The sequence below is a fragment of the Drosophila obscura genome, unplaced genomic scaffold, assembly GCF_018151105.1.
Source record: "Drosophila obscura isolate BZ-5 IFL unplaced genomic scaffold, ASM1815110v1 contig_14, whole genome shotgun sequence".
NCBI classification, from domain to species: Eukaryota; Metazoa; Arthropoda; class Insecta; order Diptera; family Drosophilidae; genus Drosophila; species Drosophila obscura.
In genome coordinates, this window is record NW_024542724.1 from 758,262 (window position 1) to 776,544 (window position 18,283).

The window sequence follows — 18,283 nt, forward strand, 5'->3', positions numbered from 1 at the left end:
GGGTAGGGTATAACAAGCTGAAGCTGCCGCTGATCGGAGCCGGAGCTTCAGCTCAAGCTCAATGACGTCACAGCCAGAGACGCGAGACGAGACAAAAAAAAAAAGCTATGCTTGAGCGTTCGGTTGGCAGAGCGCGAACAGTAAGCAGCGCCGTCAGCTTTAGCTGCCCAGCTCCAGCTTCGAAGTCGGCGTCAACGTCGCATATCCAATAGCGCGCCAAAATAAGAAGTCGAAATTCATTCCTTTCGAGCCCCACAACGTTCAAATTCGTTTGCTACGCTCTCGAGAGCGGACGTGCCGTGCGGACAAAATCCAAAAAAAACCTCAGAGCCCCAAAATAAAAATACAAGAAATATACCACAAAAGCTATCTTTGCTTGCGGTTGCGTTTCGTTTGCATTTAAATTACAAACAAAATTACGAAAAAAAAAAACCGTAAAATTATTACCATTTCAAAATCGTTTAGTGTTCTGTTCCAGAGTGAACTAAATCTAACAAAAATAATTCAATATAAAAGTGCAAAAATCTGTGAAAATGGAGAAGAACAATAACAATCTAATGGCTGACGAACTACCCAATGGAAATGGTCTTCCGAATAGAAATGGACATGGTATCCCCAATGGCCATGGAGGACATGGCCTGTCCAATGGCAATGGTGTGGTCAATGGCCAGGAAACAGTAGCACCTCCTGCCACTGGCTGGCGTCAGACTCTATGGAATAGCTGGGATGCCTTTGCGGACGTGGCCTGGTTCATCATCTGCTGTGTGGGATTCATTTTTCAGGTAGGTTAAATGCTTGACCACACATCACAAAAGTCTTATTCAGATGCATACCTCATGGCCAGTCAGACAGACAGACAGACAGACATTTGTGTGCCTATAACTTTGCCAGAGGGCAAAACCTTCTGAATCTCAAACGCTTTTGTTTACAACTGATTAATTAACAACAAATGAAGGTTAGATTTTGGAGACTGAAGCAACAGATAGCCAACGTTTTTATGGCAGTAGTGGTAGTGGTAGTAGTCAGCAGTATTATGCGTCAATAGTTTAGGTTTTCATGGGGAAATATTAGATTAAAGTTCGATTGGATTGCATGTCGATGGCAGCCTGAAATGTAGAAAGAAAAACTTGTTTAGATATTATTAAAAACCTGTTCGAATTAAATAGAAACACATTATACTACAACTTCTAACGAGATATTTTCTGGATAAGTAGTTTTTTCCCACTGACAGTGACAGTTACACCGAGTTTTCCCAAGCCAGTTTAAGCTGAAATAGTCGATAGAAATACCTGCATCTACTCAAATGAAAAATACATCTATGGGATTGGTAGTTCTACCCTTTAGTCTAAGCCGAAATGATAATAACCTCTGCAAAGTTTTTTAAAGACTTAAGTCCCATTTGTTTCTTTCGCTTAAAGGAATAATTCACCTTCGTGTTTTTAAGTCTTTCGGTTGATTAGCAACATTGTGTGATTTATTGGATGCCATTTACCTTCAGCCATTCAGAAAATGTGTCATTGCTGCCAGAACCGAACCCCAACTCAAGCCATTCGCATTGCGTGCAAAAATAATGAACGACAACATTTAAGTTATTTAATTAAGTGCCAAAAGGATGCCCTCTCAGGCAGGCCACTTGTGTGATAAATGGCCAAAAGTAATGGCCAATGCCGATGGCAGCACGTGTGACGTTTAATTGGGGCCATGAAAGAGATTTAAAGCATTAAGATCAGGCGGAGACAAGTTTTCAGATGCTATCTGTGATGGGTTGTCTCAGGGAGGAGGCAAAAGCCAGTTAAGGGACGGACCCAGGATGATGTAAAACCAGCCCGCAAACGATGTGAAGTTATTGAGTGAGATAATTTATTTTGATTTACGAATATACATATTTCGAGATAGCATGATCAAAGGAGAGCATACAGCATATGAATTCCTGTTTTAGGGGGACAGATATTTATTTTGTTTATAACTTAATTTGCTTTGAGTTGTGAATTTTTGATTATTGGGATCTGCAAAGAACTCCTTTAAATATTCAGACAATCCTGGAATAAAAAGAGCAGGAGTGTTTTTTTAACATATAGAGTGCGGGAGGTAAAATTCTAAATACACAAAAAAAATGAGTGCAATTAAATTATAAGTATTAAATCAGTATTACATCACTATTCAGATTTATTACGATATTCATAGAAAAATAACAAAACCGGTTCCAGATCTCATTAGAAAATTATCTATAAATCCCGATCTATACTAAAAGTTGGAAAGAATTGATAAACAATTCAATGAAATTGCACCGCTAGCAATTATAGGTAATTATTGTTTAATAAAATCATTAATCAAACTCGAACTTAAAATATGCAAATGGCAGGTCGAAAACAACAACTTAACCCGTCTTGGGATACGTTTTAGTCTAGTCATAGACTTAAACTTAATTAATTGCATTCAAAACGGTCAAGTGAGATGGCAAATCTGTCTAAATAAATGATCAAATCATCAGTAAACTGATTGAATTACCCTCAAGAGGGGATCCCAATAAGGGCTCTGAGGGAATTTTCAAATTTTTGACTTAAATTGAGAGATAGGCAACAAAGTGGCTAGCTTCAAATTGCCAGCCAGCTGACACGCTAAGTGGTTTTTAAATAAAACACAAAACAAAGCAAAAGCAGAAACAACAATAAATAAAAACAATTTCAATTTCGTTGCATAAGACTCCTCGGTTTTTGTGGTAATTATATTTTCACTTTACCGCAAAAACCAAAAGCCCAAAGAGAGACCTTTTGTGTGTGTCGCTTTGGGGTGGAGAAAGATATGATCGTGAAATGTGTGGGATGAATGCAGTCCCAGTCCCCCGCCTAACCAATTTCTATCCGTATCGTGTGGATCATTATGCATGGAACTGCATAGCAAATGGCAGGGGGTACTGAAACAAGTGACATTTGCATGCCAAATGCAAAAACCTGACGCTCATTACCTGAGCAGCAGCAGCAGCAGCAGCAGCACTGAGCAGCGTCTCTAAGAGCCGACTCAAATTTGCATTTCAATTTAGTAAACTTTGTAAAACCATACGGGGGCTTTACACGACAATGATTCTTAAGATCTGACAGGGTTGAATGAGTTGTCGTTTGGAATACCCTGGATATAATGGAGGGAATGGTATGTTGTAATCGTGGGGATGTTTGTAACAGCTAAAGAAAATTTGTCTGATCAAAAAACGAATAAATATATTCATGCTTTGGTCCTTTATAAAAGAATCAAAGAGTTCTGTAATCTGTAGTGATCAATAAATCAATAAAAAATACTGCGAATCGAATATATATCATCTAGAAATTCAAAATTACATATATACATGTACGGTTCGCAGTTAGACTGAGGGGCGCTGCCGCATGACAGTTTTGTAATTAGTTTTGAATCGGAAACCAGCGCTGATTGTACGGCCCAATCCTCTATTCTTCTGTGAGAGTATTCCTTTTATGGTTATTAATAGTTTTCCAATTCCACAGCAGACCAAATAAAATGTTAAATTAGGGGGAATCTCCACAGTCACAATATCACCACCCACCAAAGCCCATCCAACTCGTTGTAAATTCATTGAGGCTTTACACGATGACAATTGCGCGGGCTTGATAGATGGCTGGAAACTTGCAAATTACCCATTGATGGTTGTGATCAAACTAACAATCGTTGAGCAGGGGCAGGCATCGATGGGGTATTATTAGATGGATTTATGTCATTGCATTCTCTAGCATTTGTTGCCAACAAAAGACTTGGGCAACAAACTTGTGCCGAAAGTTCCACCCACAAGAGAGTGAGAGAGGCATTACTTTGGGGCAAGTAATGAGCCAAGTCGGGTTGCCCAGGTTACAGCCAGCTGTTGTTGCCACTTCGGCGGCGTCTACCTCTGCTTCTGCTGCTGCTGCGGTTGGTGCTGTCAACGTCTACGTCAGCGACTGCGTTTGGCTTGTTGACCTAGTTCAACTTTTGCATTTTGCCGGCATTTTGTGGTGTATTGGTGTTGGCTGCTGCCACTTGGGCCACTTGGAGAGCCTGTTTTTATTAGCCACCGCTGCTTGGGCTAGCCGCAAGCCTACACACACACACACACATGTACGTACATGTATATATACTTGTGGCGGTGACTGTGCCAGCAGCAACCACAATTTCGCGGGCATTCAGTTGCTTTTGTTTGCGTGGATGTGCAAACGCAATTGAAATTGAAAGTGTTTGTTGTTGGGGGGGGATGGATGGATGCGTTGTCTTACACATACCACAGGCCCCTCGTCACCACCACCACACCTCCACGGAGAGCCAAAAGCTAACACCATTGGTTGGCTCAAAGCTGAAGCCGAAGCCGGTTGCAGGTTCATAACCCGCATGCGGCCTTGTGCTTTCAGCCATGTTACGGCTATCCATGTGGCTATCTGTCTTTCTGTCTGTCTGAAAAATGGGTTATGGGTCGGGTGTGCCTCGTCAAAGTCTACATAATATAAAGTATAAAGTAACAAAAAGTATGCCTCAGATGGCTATAAAAACATGAACTACGTTTTGCCCCATTGTTAAACGTTGTTAAAGAAGAAATCCCAGACGAAATTCCTAGAAAATATTTAATTTAATATTCAAAATAAAAAGAAACACATTTTTATTGCTTAAGATTGTGTCAGTTTTTTTCATGACAATTTAGTAGTTGTAAATCCTTAAAAAATTGCTCAAAGTTTAAAGTCTCAACTAATCTATGATTTTTTTAAGTTAAAAAAATATTTAAATTTATACTATTACCGAAATAACAGGAACTAACAAATGAACTATTCTACCAGGTATTCTAAACACTTGTTGCTCTTAAATGATCAGTCACATTCCATTCAGTGACATGTTTTCTAAAGTGTCAGTCATAAATTGTGTTTTGGTGTTCAGGCTTGGGTCATAAACAATATTCAATAGAACTAAGACAAGTAAATACCCTATATATACATATATATTCTTTCAAAGAATATTAGTTCCCTTCTTTCTAGGAAAAAACACCCATTAAACCAATTGTTAGAATATTTCCCGGAGGATTATTTTAATGGAAAAGCATTAATTATGCATAATATTTTTATGAGAGCTTCAATATTCTGAATATCGGGTGTTCCGACTCGTGTGTTGATTTTTTTTATTATTTACATAGCCTTCGTTTAATTGTATATTTTCAATCTCTCGCTATTATAATCTGTGGTTTCTTTATGCCATTTATCACCATTAATCACGCAGGTGTTTTTGAGTGCTTAAATTCTATTTCATACCATTAAAAATGGTTGCCGACGGCTTGTCAGTTCTTTAAACTAATGCCTAAAGCACTCTGATATGCTACCAGCTAATCACTTGAGATATCCGTTTGCTTTTCCATGTGGCAAAAACACCTTAACACATATCCGTTGTGGCTGACAAATTGCCACTCAAACCACTCGCAAGATTGCTGTGGAAAACCACTCGTTGAGATCGCATAGAACTTGATTGGCTTTGACTCAAGAGTCTATTCATAAGTAAAGCAAATACTGGCTATACATTGGCTATACACTGTCAGAAATCGATATGGGGATGCTAATTTTTCACAGAGCCGTAAATGAAAAATTGGCCTTCAGGCGGCAATCGATGACAGCGACCACCCGCCTGCAATACAACTGTGGAGCGGGGCACGAAGAGTGGTTGGTTGCTGTAAGCCAAACAAAACTTAAAGTGCAAAATCATTGGAGAATTGGCTGAAAGTGTTTCAAGTGTACGACGAGTGCCGCCGTTTGTGCGGAGTACACACAAGAGAGAGACGCGATTCAAATGCAATGAGCAACGCGGGCCCCAATGGAATATTGGTTGCGGGTTCAATTTCAGGTTATGATTATATTTTTTTTGCTGTGGCTGTGCCGATTGCAAGTGTCTGCGGCAAAGAAGGTCACTCATACTCATGCAGGGAGCCGGCCAATGCATGCTTGCAACACAAACACTGGCGTTTACAATGTTTTGTAGCAAGTTCGTGCCTTTAGTCTTTTGTTTGGCCGTATGAATCACACTCGGAGAACGAAATCTCTCGAGATTTTTGATACTCTGTCTCTTGGTAGGGTGTTATAGTTGGGATGATGGATTCATATTAAATCTCAAAAATATACAATATATTCAGAGAAATCTGACGATAAACGTTAACGTTGATTACTCTAGATAATTATTGAAAATTATCTCGCTATATAAATGCAATGGAACCTAAGGTTTTTAAATGTAATAAGCTTTCAATTAATTAAAAATGAATTATATACATTTATGATGCTCATCTGTTGATTTTTTTGTAAAGAGATATGTTCAATATTATAGATAGAATAATTTTTGCACTTATACCTTATACTAGGAGATTTAATTCCTGTATAATTCTGCAAATCAAGTGGTTTTTAAAGAGTTTTTATAGCTCAAATCTGACACATATTTTAGCCAGTATAAGCTGCTAAGCTGCTGTAAACAGATACGAGCAAAACCACTTTTAATTGAGCTCCCAAGCAACAAGAGCATATAAAATTCGTTGCATTAAATCTACAGCAAAGCATTTTGTTGCACTCCACTCATAAAGTGACCAAAATTGGAGCCAATTTGGAGGCAGGTGCGAGTGCGAGTGCGAGTGTGCCACAGTGTGCAGCGTGCTTTGAGTGCTATCAAGCTCTGAGGTTGGGCAAGAGGCTGTTGCCTCTGTGCAAGTATGTAGCTGCTGCCTGGTATTCAGTTTCACTTTCAGCTGGCTCTAGAACTGTGCAGCTTAAAGGTACGGCAGGCAAGCCAGCCGGCAACTTCAGGTTGTTGATATTTTTCGCAATTCTCTTGGAGCCGAGGAGGGGACCTGCCGACACGCCACAGAGACGAATGCAGAGACATAGTAAGGAGCGGCGGTAGAGAGAGAGAGAGAAACAAGTTTGTCCAATTTGCTTTTGTCTTCTTAGTGGTAAGCACCATGCAAACATTTGATTACCAGGCTAACGATACTACATACACTGCCAATGATGATGATGATGATGATGGTGATGGTGATGGGAAATACCCCTAGCCGGCTTTAACGCTTTAGAAGTCGCCTCTTCGGCGACAGCGAGGGGGAGATGCTTGCTACATGATGCAGGCATTTCGGAATGTTGTGTACCTTTTGCCATTTTGCATATTTTTGCTTGGATGTTTGCAATCCGGAAAGCCAGAGACTGGATTTTCTCCCCAAAGAGAACTAGAACCCACGTTAATTAAGATCCCAAGCCACACTAATGAGCTAAACACTCAAAATACTTGAGCCAACTCGAGCCACAGAGTATGTCTTTATGCTAATGCCAATGATGTTGGCTCGATTTTATTTAGTTAAAGGTAAGGGTTCATAGAATTTGGAAGAAAGATTGTATTTTTGAAGCTCAGATATTCAGTCGATTAATGGGGTAGAATCTAAACAATATCAACATTAAGAATAGACAAAAAAAATAGACAACTATTTCAGTTAAATATTATAATGAGGCTAGTTGATCTGTTTATTTATAAGTAAATCTTCGGCGCAGTACAGGTGCTCTCCGTTCTTCTGAGACGCATTCACTTGGTACCTTTACGCAGCTTCCTTCAAACTTCATTGTTGCTAATAAAAACGTTCAAATTTGGAAAATTTATGCTTTTAAATATGGTTTACAGAAAAATTTAAAATTTTGGAATCATTTAATGCTTAATTTGTATAGAACTTTGATTTTGATGCTCATCAATACTTTTGAGTAAATTTTCCATTCCTTTCATCATAAAACGTAGAACTTCACCTTCAGAAAAGCCACATTAATGATAATCCAAAGCCCAATAATTGATTGCATTCATTTTCTTGCCCTTGCAAGGTCAAATTTCTGATTAAAATTCCATTTCCCACTAAAATTTTCAACTGACGAGAGACCTTCAAATTCGAATTCCAATCGATTCAAAGTCAGTGCAACGAAGTTCAATCGGATTTGATTTGGTATTCCGTCCGTCTTACAAAGGTCAATGCGTTGGGAACCTTGACAATCAACCAGAGACAACGACAGACACAGACAGACACAAGGGAGACAGACCAATAAAATCCCAACATAATGCTGACGGGGCAGGTTTCATAAATCCCAGGCCCAAGCCCCAGACATTTGTAAGAAAACAAACCAAAAATTCTCAAATGATTCGGCTAAAAAACGAACAACGAAACGTGTCTGCAAAATTAACATTTCCACAAAAATGTTTCCATTATCTGAGGCAGTAAAATCTTTCTCTTATTCGTTTCTGCCATAAAAAATCGTTTTAATTTGCATATTTTTCGGTGTAGTATGTTGTGTATCTTGTTATAAATAAATCGTTGCTCTTATTATGTTGATTATCATATTATGTATAAATTATAATTGTGCGCTTCCTGTCCGCATGGAGTGGCATGGATTCAAAGTTGAGTTGCATGTTAAATTATGTGACAAAATGTCTGTCAACGAGATGGCAGCAGCAACAGGAAAATAAAGGGCCAGCTGAAACATCCCAAAAGCCACTCATCATCATTGTTGTCTGCCACATCAGACAACAAGCCCCAAACATGCCCTTCCCTTTGATTAATTTTTGTATAATTTATGATACTTTGTTTTTGGGAGGGGAGAAAGAAAAACTTTGCAACTTGCAAGAAAGAGTGTGGTGCTAGTGTGTAGGATTGAGACAAAAAAGATACCTAGTAGTTATACTTATTTAGCTTTGGTGTATGTAGAAAATTATTTAATGGAAATTCATTTGAATATTTATCCGAAGGAAATTACTGTCCTAGGTGCTCTTAGATTGCTTCTTGTTGATTTCTCTATACATTTGTATAGTCTTGGAAACTCGGAAGCTTATGTAAACAGAAACTGTATCTAATATGACTCCAAATCTATTCTAAATTTACTTTAATAGGCAAACACATATACTTAAATCGATTGTAAATATGTTTTGAATGATGCCAAGAAGAATTATCCATAAATACCTAAAGTTTTGGTTCCAAGTATTCTGCCTGTAATACTTAACCCACCGTGAAAATACTTTATAGATACTTTTCCACCTTTCCACTTACAAACTCATATTTCTGATTAATGCCATATACCCTATGTATGCCACAAGTACTAGGTATACGAAAAAAAGCACATTGTTGCGACACATTCATTGTTAATGTCAAAATAATTGGACACGCTTGCCAGGCTCGGACCCAGACCCCAGATCCCAGATCCCAGACCCCAGACCCAATACCAGGCCCATGCCCATGCCCAGGGTGATGCCCAAAACCCGATGCCCACTGACCAAAGGCCCAAGTCCCCTAAGCGGATGAGGCGAATTTGCTGGCAACAAGTTCGCGTGTGGCATGAAAATTTATGGGACGCTTGCAACACAGAAAGTGCTACTGTGTGCCACACTACGCCGCAACGAAGAAAAAAACAAAAACATGCTTAATATTAAGTTCGGTGCTTGAGTCTTTTGTTTCGTCTGTTTGCCTCGTTTCTTATGGCCGCAACTGGAGGCGTGATAGCCATAAATTTTGACAGCTTATTGACACTAAATTGACATCATAAAAAATGTTGCAAATTTTACATAAAAAATATATATACGGTGCCCAAATGTTTCAATTAATTGTGGGGCACCCGCCTTCCACAATCGATTTTCTTTCTTGCTTGTAGCTCTTTTCTTTATGGTCTATTAACATGCATTCGTCAATTGACACAAACAAATGCTCGGATGCTCTTTACAATTTTACACTTTATTTGTATTTCCTTCCTGAGGTTTTTTATGTAAACTTTAAATGGGGTAAACATTTGCGCACGCGTGACTTGGTTTTTTCGCTTTGGTTCGAGAGCATATAGGAAATGAATAAATACAAAAATATAAATGAAAGGAAAACAAAAGACTTGGGCAACAACAAAAGGCATTCGAACATTTTTAGAGCATTTGTGGTTGATTTATGGTTACGTTTGTATACATACATACATATGTCTGTATGTGTCAGTGGCTGGGGAAATTGTTTATAAATTTTTCATTGGAATATATGATTGTTGATTTGAGTGAGATTAGAATGGAGAATGAAGTCAATAAAGACTTTATTATGCTAATGGAATAAAGATATGGGATATGCAGACAAAGCAAAGTGATCTACTTACTAATACAAAAAATATACAGTGATTAAAATATATACAATAAATAGAGAAACAGAAATAGAAACTAGATATAGTCTTTTAAGTATTGGGACGCCTCTAGGAAGACGACTACGTATTATTTTCGGACCAGTAATAGTACTTCCTAAAGCAAATCTGTAGAACATATATATATAGCTACAATACTATTGCCTCTATTGTACTACAGTAGCAACATATGTATGTATCTTGGAATTTGGAACTAACAAATGTGTAATTGGTTCATTACAGAATGTTTTCAAGAGTTATGTCCGCAATAACACTTTGAAATTATGATCTTCACTCTATGTTTAGTTTCTTTAATTTCTTTTAACCAATAAAATTATTTCATCGGTACAAAAGTCTATCAAAAGTAGAATTATTTCAGTCCATGCTTCTTTGTCCGTATACTCCCTTGTTTCATTCTAAAACTGATACTTTAGAACTGTTTTAGAACTATTCTTTGAAATTTGTATTCGCTTTGAACTGGAAACTATACCAAATAGAATCATTTTTTAATCCATTCCACAATTAAATATTGAGAAAAAACTTCTTTTTACAAAAAAAAAATAGCACCCATAGAATAGTATAGGCAGAGAAGTTTTCCGGGGCAAGAGTTCTGTATTGTTTTAGAAGAATGCTCTTCAATTATTCTGTAATCAACATTTAATGAGCCATATGGCATGGAATTCATTAAAACACTTGCTTGACACTTACTCGTACACTTCCTTCCAGTAATTATAGGCTAACCTAATTAAATTCCATTTCCTTTTTCTTGTTGCAGGACCTCTACTACATTGTCTTTGGCTATCCCGAAAAGGAGCTCAACACAGACATTGCCCTAATCACCGGTGGTGGCAATGGCCTCGGTCGCCTGCTGGCCGAGAGACTCGGAAAGATGGGAACCAAAGTCATTATCTGGGACATCAACAAGAAGGGTAAGGGCTTCGGATCACTAGCTGGCTGCCCAAGATATCTATTCAAATAATTTGATAATAATACCATTTGCAGGCATTGCGGAAACCATTGAGATCGTCGAAGAGGCGGGCGGCTACTGCAAGGGTTATGTGGTGGATATATCAAAGAAGGAAGAGGTCTATAAGGCGGCCGATGTCATCAGAGAAGAAGTCGGTGATGTAAGTATTACAAAGAAAGAAAACAGAGAGAGAGGGAGAGAGGCTTGTGGCTAGTGGCTAGGAGGGAAGATCCGTGCCGCAATTGAAGCATAAAAGTCGAGTAATTACTGTTTACAGTCGAGCGCCTAATGTGGCATCAGACTGGTCCTCATATAATTGTTTGTTGAGGGGCGTTTAATGGCCTGTCTTCTTGGCCAGAACACAGAACCCTTCTTCTTCTTCTCCTCCTCTTACTGCTCAGAAAAACACATGTAAGACGGTGCCGCTGCCACACCCCGTTGCAACACATTTATGCATATTCATGTCATAAATTTCAACCGAAGTCGGGGGGTAAAAAAAGGGGGAAAAATGTGTATGCATGAGCGCATCGTCATCGTTGCGGCAACCTTGAGAAATTGTTGCACATTACAAAACTTAAAAAAAACAAGAGAAAAAAAAACTAGAAAGAAAGGCGCGTTGCCAGAGTCGAGGCTTGGGATACTCTAAAAATAAGTTTGTTGAAATTTTGCAGGAATTTTTTCTGATTAAAGTTCTCCATTTAAAGGGGGTTTTCTACTCATTTATGTCTTAAGAATGCTGTTAAAAAATAGTAGCTGGAGTATATATCATACATACCTTCTGTGTACTGAAAATTCTGTGTAAAAAACGGCTCTATCATCATTACTTTTAATGTTGATCGTATATTTAAATACCCCTTTATAGAGTATAAAAACACCAAACGCGTAAAAACACGTTGAAAAGAAGTAGCCAGGTCCGGTCCTCTGCAAACTGGTTGCCACCACTTCTCCATCGCATTCGCATTCGATCTGCTCATTTATCACAATCTGGGGCAGTCTCAGCGCCCATCCCATGGCCTGCCAGTGCCGCCACAATGTATGTAGCTGCTACTACTTGAGATACTCCTCAGCTACTTTTGCCACTTCTGCATTCAAATTAATTGCACGCGGCACGAGCAGCAACATCTTTGCTGCTAATTGCAGCTCAAACTCCCCTTTGCCACTCATAACTGACTTGCAACAGTCCGAAAAATATTAGTGCCATAAAATGTTGTGACTGGAGACCTTTGTTTTGCTAAGCTCTTGTGACTTTTAACATTTTTATTTAAGTCAGAAAAGTTTCTTGTTGCCTTTTCGCTTGCTAATTATTTTGGTCATACATTGGTTCTATCAATTAGAACCTGAACGAGCATATGGGGAGTATGTGATGTACAAACACAAATCATTTTTGAGGAGCTTTGCTAATGAAGAAGACAGTCAAGTCAAGGTTGAGGTATTCCGTTAATTAAAGAGGAAGAAATTGATTAAGGGAACAAATAATATTAAGGAAAAAAATACGCAAAAATTGCATGTGTTTTGAGATTTTTGATGAACATATTTTAAAGCTGCTAAGCTACTCTGTGATGGTTTGCCATTGTTTTGCCACAATTTGGTACATACTCGTACGAATTTTCTGAATAGTTCTGTAATTTCGGTTTTCTCGTATCTTGAAAATTGTAGATAACTGTATGTATGTATAAATATTCAGTTTCAGTTTTCAATGAGTTTAATTTTCTACCCAAATTCCTCGCTCATTAAAAACTGAACGAATGGAAAATCTGAATTATTCAGAACAAAGAAAAAATTCAGAAGGCAGGCACCGATTAGAAGAGAAAATTATCCCCTAAATACTACTAGTTTAGTTAATATTCCAGCATTAAGAAAAATGTAAAACAAAATTTTGTTCTCTTCTAATTCCATATTTCCCATTCTTCCCAGCAATCATTTTTTTCCATTTCTACACATGATAATAATTGCTCGAAAAATGATTTGTACAACCTTTTAGAGACATAACAACCATCATTTAAGAGATATTTTATGCATGGCCAGAGTCCGATTTCAAAATAAATGTTTACCGAACTGACACAAGTTCAAAGTAGCAAAACTCCCAAAAGTATAATTTCAGTTGAAAAATTTGTTAAAATTATATCAGAAATTCAAGCATAAAAATCCCAGCCACCCACTTGAACGAAATGGCTGAAGGGGGGGTTAAAGAAAATTAAACAAAACCAGCCTTTTGAAAGAGTTATATAATGACAGCCTCAAAAGCGTTGAACCTGAAAGTCACAAAAAACAAAAGGAAGAAAAACAAATGAAACAGTAGCCGAAAAGAGCACGCAAAACAAAAAGCAAAACAAGTGGAAAATAGGAGAAGGATGGATGCGATAACCGAAGCTTACGATACACTTGCAGATAAATTTGAAATATTTATTGCCCGCAGTAGGGGACTTCTTCACTAGTTACTGCCGTGCACCCTTAAGAATTACTGGATCTGGGAATTCGTCCTGATTCCAGAATCGATCTTAGCTGAAAAATGTTCACGATCACACTTTAAAATATATACAAATATGCAAAGATACTGAATAATGGTTGAGCTGTGGAGAATATAGTAATACTGAAGTTTATAGAGCTTTATAGATTCAGAAATGGTCTTCCCCTAGCAAAACATAGCAAATCACAATCATCTAACCCTTTGAAAGTGTATAAAATACACAGCATTCAGCTGCTTAGTAAGTCATGCGTTATGCAGATGACGCGTAGCTTTTGTGGCTTTTTCTCCCCACTTGTTTTTAGACTTTTGTGTTGTTTTTTGGTTTTTTTTTGTTGCTACTATGAGCATTGCTTGGTTTCTGTCTGAAATATAACATTTAATATTTTTTAATGGCCTGGCGATGTTGTTGGGATTTTGTTGTTGCCTTAATTATGCGACTGCGACTGTTGTTTCTGTGTGGCTGTTTGTATCTTAATGCACGCCTCGTTAAATGTTTTTAGATGGTTACAGCAAGAAGATTTGAAATCGCTCATACGCAATGTATGACCCACGGCCCTGCCCCACACTCGAATTTTGCACTTGAACCCGCCCTCAAAATCGTATCATTATGCTTGTGCACTGCACTTGTTGTTAACTCATTTAACCAGCGGCAAAAACAGCAATCACATACCGAGTAAGAGGCTAGAGGTACTCTACGATTACGAGTAGATGATTAACTACTTAGGCAGCGACGTACGGATGTCGGCCAGACAGTGGCTGGCAATCAAGCATTTTACATTATTCGCAATTGGACCTTGACATGGCTCAACTTTTGTTGAAGGATTTCACTGGCTTAAACTACATTTTAATTAACATTTTCACTTGACCAAATTTGGTAGTGTTTAAATACATATCGCAAGTGCACATTTCCAAGTTGTTCAAGTCGATTCAATGGTAATAGAAAGTTCTTATGGGGCTTACGTTTTTTTTTTTAATTTATCCAAAGATTCATTGATTCTTAAATATAGAATAAAATTAGAATTAACTCAAGGGGTTCTTCATTTCTTGTACAGTTTGCAGAAACAATGAATCATTTCCCAAATTTATTTATATATTTTTTCAGACGTCTCTCTGTAGACACTTTATTCTTCATACAGACTTAGAATCAAATATATACAATTATAATTGGATTATAAAGGCTTTGTTCTGCCTTAAATAGAACCTTCAAACGTTGCATGTTTTGGGTTGTCATCGAACTTCAACGATTTCAATGCCAGTTGGTGGTTTTTTTTTCACTGTTGAAATATCTTCTTAAGCTTTGAAGCGTGTACAATTGTTGTACATCAACAAAATAAATATTGTTCACACATAAGAGGTTGTAAATGAGTTTTAAGTTTCATCATATGTAGATATATTTTGTAGTTTCATGGTTTTTCCATAAAAAAACGTAGAAAATATACATACGTCAGTTTCAGGGTTTTTAAAGATTATTACTGAGAGATTGGTCTTCATTTCCCTAACACTTCGGCCAGGTATAAATAAAAGTTTTTTAAGTGTTTTAAGATTATCAAGGATTCATTTTATATGTTCCAACAGACAGAAAAATTATTGCTTTCTTTGCTAAAACATATTATAAAAGATTATTTTCTAATAGATTGGTATTGATACTGATATTCATATATCTGAGAACTGCTATTAATATATTGATAATACTATATACTTAAGCTCTTTTTCTTTAAGCTCATATACTGTTAGTTTCTGACATCTGACGATATTTCCCAACAGAAATAAAACTCAGGCAATAAATAATGTAACTAATGACCATGCGAAAGCCCAAAATCCAAAACCCGTCAAGGCTACTTACATACATATGTATGTATGTATGTCTAGATAGCCATAACAAGTTGAGAATATTTACTAGTTTTTTGACACACAAAATCTTACGCCATATGCAAATTTTTAGACAACATTTTTGACCAAAGTTTTTCCATTAACTAAATTTTCCATTAGTTAAAAACTCACACATGTGTTTGCTTGTTTAATCTTTCAGATTACTTTGCTGATCAACAATGCGGGCGTTGTGTCTGGCTTACATCTGCTGGATACACCCGATCATCTGATCGAACGCTCGTTCAATGTGAATGTTATGGCACACTTTTGGGTGAGTTGAACGAACGGACAGATTGAAGAATGTGAGGCCTGATACATGATATTGAAATTCCTACAGACGACAAAAGCGTTTCTGCCCAAAATGATTGAGAATGATCGAGGACACATTGCCACAATTGCCTCGCTGGCCGGCCATGTGGGCATTAGCAAATTGGTCGATTACTGTGCCAGTAAATTTGCTGCGGTAAGTGTTCCACAATCACTCCGACTCACTCCCCATGCCATGCCACTGTCTTGACTCTCGACGGTCGATAATTACAGGTTGGCTTTGATGAGGCACTGAGGCTGGAGCTGGAAGTCCTTGGCCATACGAACATCCGAACCACCTGCATTTGTCCGTTCTTCATTCAGGCAACTGGCATGTTCGACGATGTGAATGCCAGGTGAGTGCCATGCTCAATCTCTCTCTCTTTCTCTTTCTCTGGAGAGACTCTGACTCTCTGTGACTCTTGACACTGACATTTTGACTTGCTAAATGATTGCAGATGGGTCCCCACTTTGAATCCCAACGATGTGGCCGATCGTGTCATTTCTGCCATCAGGAAGAACGAGAAACTTGCCGTGATACCTGGCTTCCTGAAGGCCCTGCTCTCCCTCAAATGGTGAGTAAACAAATGGGTTCTCCATTTAAATTTAAACACAATCATTTGGCCCCTTCCACTTAATTAGGCGCCATAATGCTTGTCGAGGGTCTTGTTCTCTCCTAATGGGCACCCATCAAAGTGAAATACTTGACTTGAATATATTCATTTGAGTTTAATTTTGGGTTTGTGGTGTACGAGTATTTTACGGTGGGGAAATTGATAAAGTTATGTGAGCATCTGTAGATTATGGAAGGATTGCTGGTATATTTTCTGTCTGCAGTGTTATTTTCATAAAGGAATATTTTAAAAGAAGCTGGAATGGATGCAAGTCTTTAAAGACTTTTCTTGTGCAGAATATATATTATACTCGATCCAAGTAATTTTCTTGATGTATTTAAAGTTGATTTTAGTTTCAATTTAACTTAAAAGAACGTCTAGGTTTGTGATTTTACATGTTCTATATTTGGTGACCCCGACTCTGTTTACAAAAAGGCCTACTTAAAAGAAAGCATGTGCCTTAATTTACTTAATACTAATAAATATTGGTCTTTTTTATGCTGCTACATAGTTTAAATTCAAAAATTGTACTTTTCTACTTTTTTTTAAATAGTGACCCCGTTTAGTGATATTCCAATGGAATTCTTCTTACACTTTTAAAGTAAAATAAATCGCAGCTTAGGTACTTTTCTAGGTACATTTTTGTATCAACAAATCTTTGAATTTACCAGTGTTTCGTAATGAATATTACATCAGTTTCTTTTGGTGACACAGTTTCATTGTTGGAGAAAGTAATTTCTGAAACCATTGTTATGTATTCAAATACATCTAGTTCTTAGTTTTTTATATTAAAAAAATCCTTTTTCCCTTTATAACTTTAAAACAAAACTTATTGAAGTCTTCTCACAAAAAAGGTCACCAAATCAAGAAACTTCCTTGAGGATTGACCTACTCTATTAACCTTATTGCTTATCCCAGTTACAGTCTTGAATCTAAAACTTTCACTGTTATTTTTTTTGTCTCATTGAAGAGTCATAAATCATATTCCCCTTAAATGCTACTACTTTGGACTTTAAACAGAAAGTTTTGTCTGTTTTGTTTGTCCCCCCCCATTAAAAAATAAGGATTCTTATTCCTTATTCAAAGCATGCCCGTGTCCTCTACCCCTCCAGAAAAATATGATAGAAATCCCAACCTATTTAGTAACTGCGCGCTCATCTACCCACCCTTCTGAACACGAGAAAGAGCACCCCCATCCATGGACCACTGGACCATAGACCTTGTGCCTCCCCCCGCAAACGTAGCATCGTAACATTACCATGCCTAATGGTCTCGCTTTAATGTGTTTCTCTTTAATAATGCATATTATTTACCTTTACCTGAACTCTCTTTCATTCTGTATGTGTGTGTGTGTGCTTATTTTTGCAGGACCTTCCCCTGGGGCTGTGTGGGTGGTTTGTTGCGACGCCTTGTGCCCGATGCCTCGCCCCAAGGTCTGCCCAGCTCCATTGGCGCCGCCGCCACCTCCGCCTCGCCAGTGAACGGCAAGTCAAAGTCTAGTATGGCCTCAACCACCGCCGCGGATATGGCCGCCCTCGATGCGGAGCTGAGCAGCGTTACCCTGCCGGCGAAGCCACCCTCGATGCTGATCCAGCGTACACCGTCGCTGGGGGAGCGAGTCCTCTAAGCGGAGAATCCGCAGAGTACCGTACCCAGGATCCCATTCCACATTCAAGTTTTTTTTCCGTGTTGTGTGTGCATTTTATGAGCGTTACCGCGTTATGGAGTTACGAGCATGTGTAATTGAATTTTGTGTTTTTGGCATTTTTCGGGGCGCACCTCAACACGGGCCAAAAACGTTGGTCCAAGGATTTGGAATTGTGGCTTGTGGCTTGTGGTTTGAGGGTTGAGAAAAAAACCATTTACTAAATCTAAGCTACAAATCTAGTGATATTACATT

At 38.1% G+C, this 18,283-nt stretch overlaps 1 protein-coding gene across 1 annotated transcript; it reads left to right on the top strand.

Moving 5' to 3' along the window:
- The first annotated feature begins 259 nt into the window (after positions 1–259).
- LOC111075464 (estradiol 17-beta-dehydrogenase 11) lies at positions 260–18,107 on the top strand. The gene is made up of 8 exons (XM_022368757.2): positions 260–782; positions 10,936–11,089; positions 11,163–11,287; positions 15,624–15,734; positions 15,801–15,926; positions 16,004–16,125; positions 16,228–16,344; positions 17,752–18,107. The coding sequence occupies exons 1-8, from the start codon at positions 534–536 to the stop codon at positions 18,008–18,010; spliced, it is 1,263 nt and encodes a 420-aa protein (XP_022224449.2). The 5' UTR covers positions 260–533; the 3' UTR covers positions 18,011–18,107.
- The last annotated feature ends 176 nt before the right edge of the window (positions 18,108–18,283 follow it).

Excerpts from the sequence above, each read along its gene's own strand:
- LOC111075464 (XM_022368757.2), top strand. The coding sequence starts at position 534 with ATGGAGAAGAACAATAACAATCTAATGGCTGACGAACTACCCAATGGA. Across the intron at positions 783-10,935 it reads GTGTGGGATTCATTTTTCAG|GACCTCTACTACATTGTCTT; the intron begins GTAGGTTAAATG and ends TTCTTGTTGCAG. Across the intron at positions 16,126-16,227 it reads TTCGACGATGTGAATGCCAG|ATGGGTCCCCACTTTGAATC; the intron begins GTGAGTGCCATG and ends AAATGATTGCAG.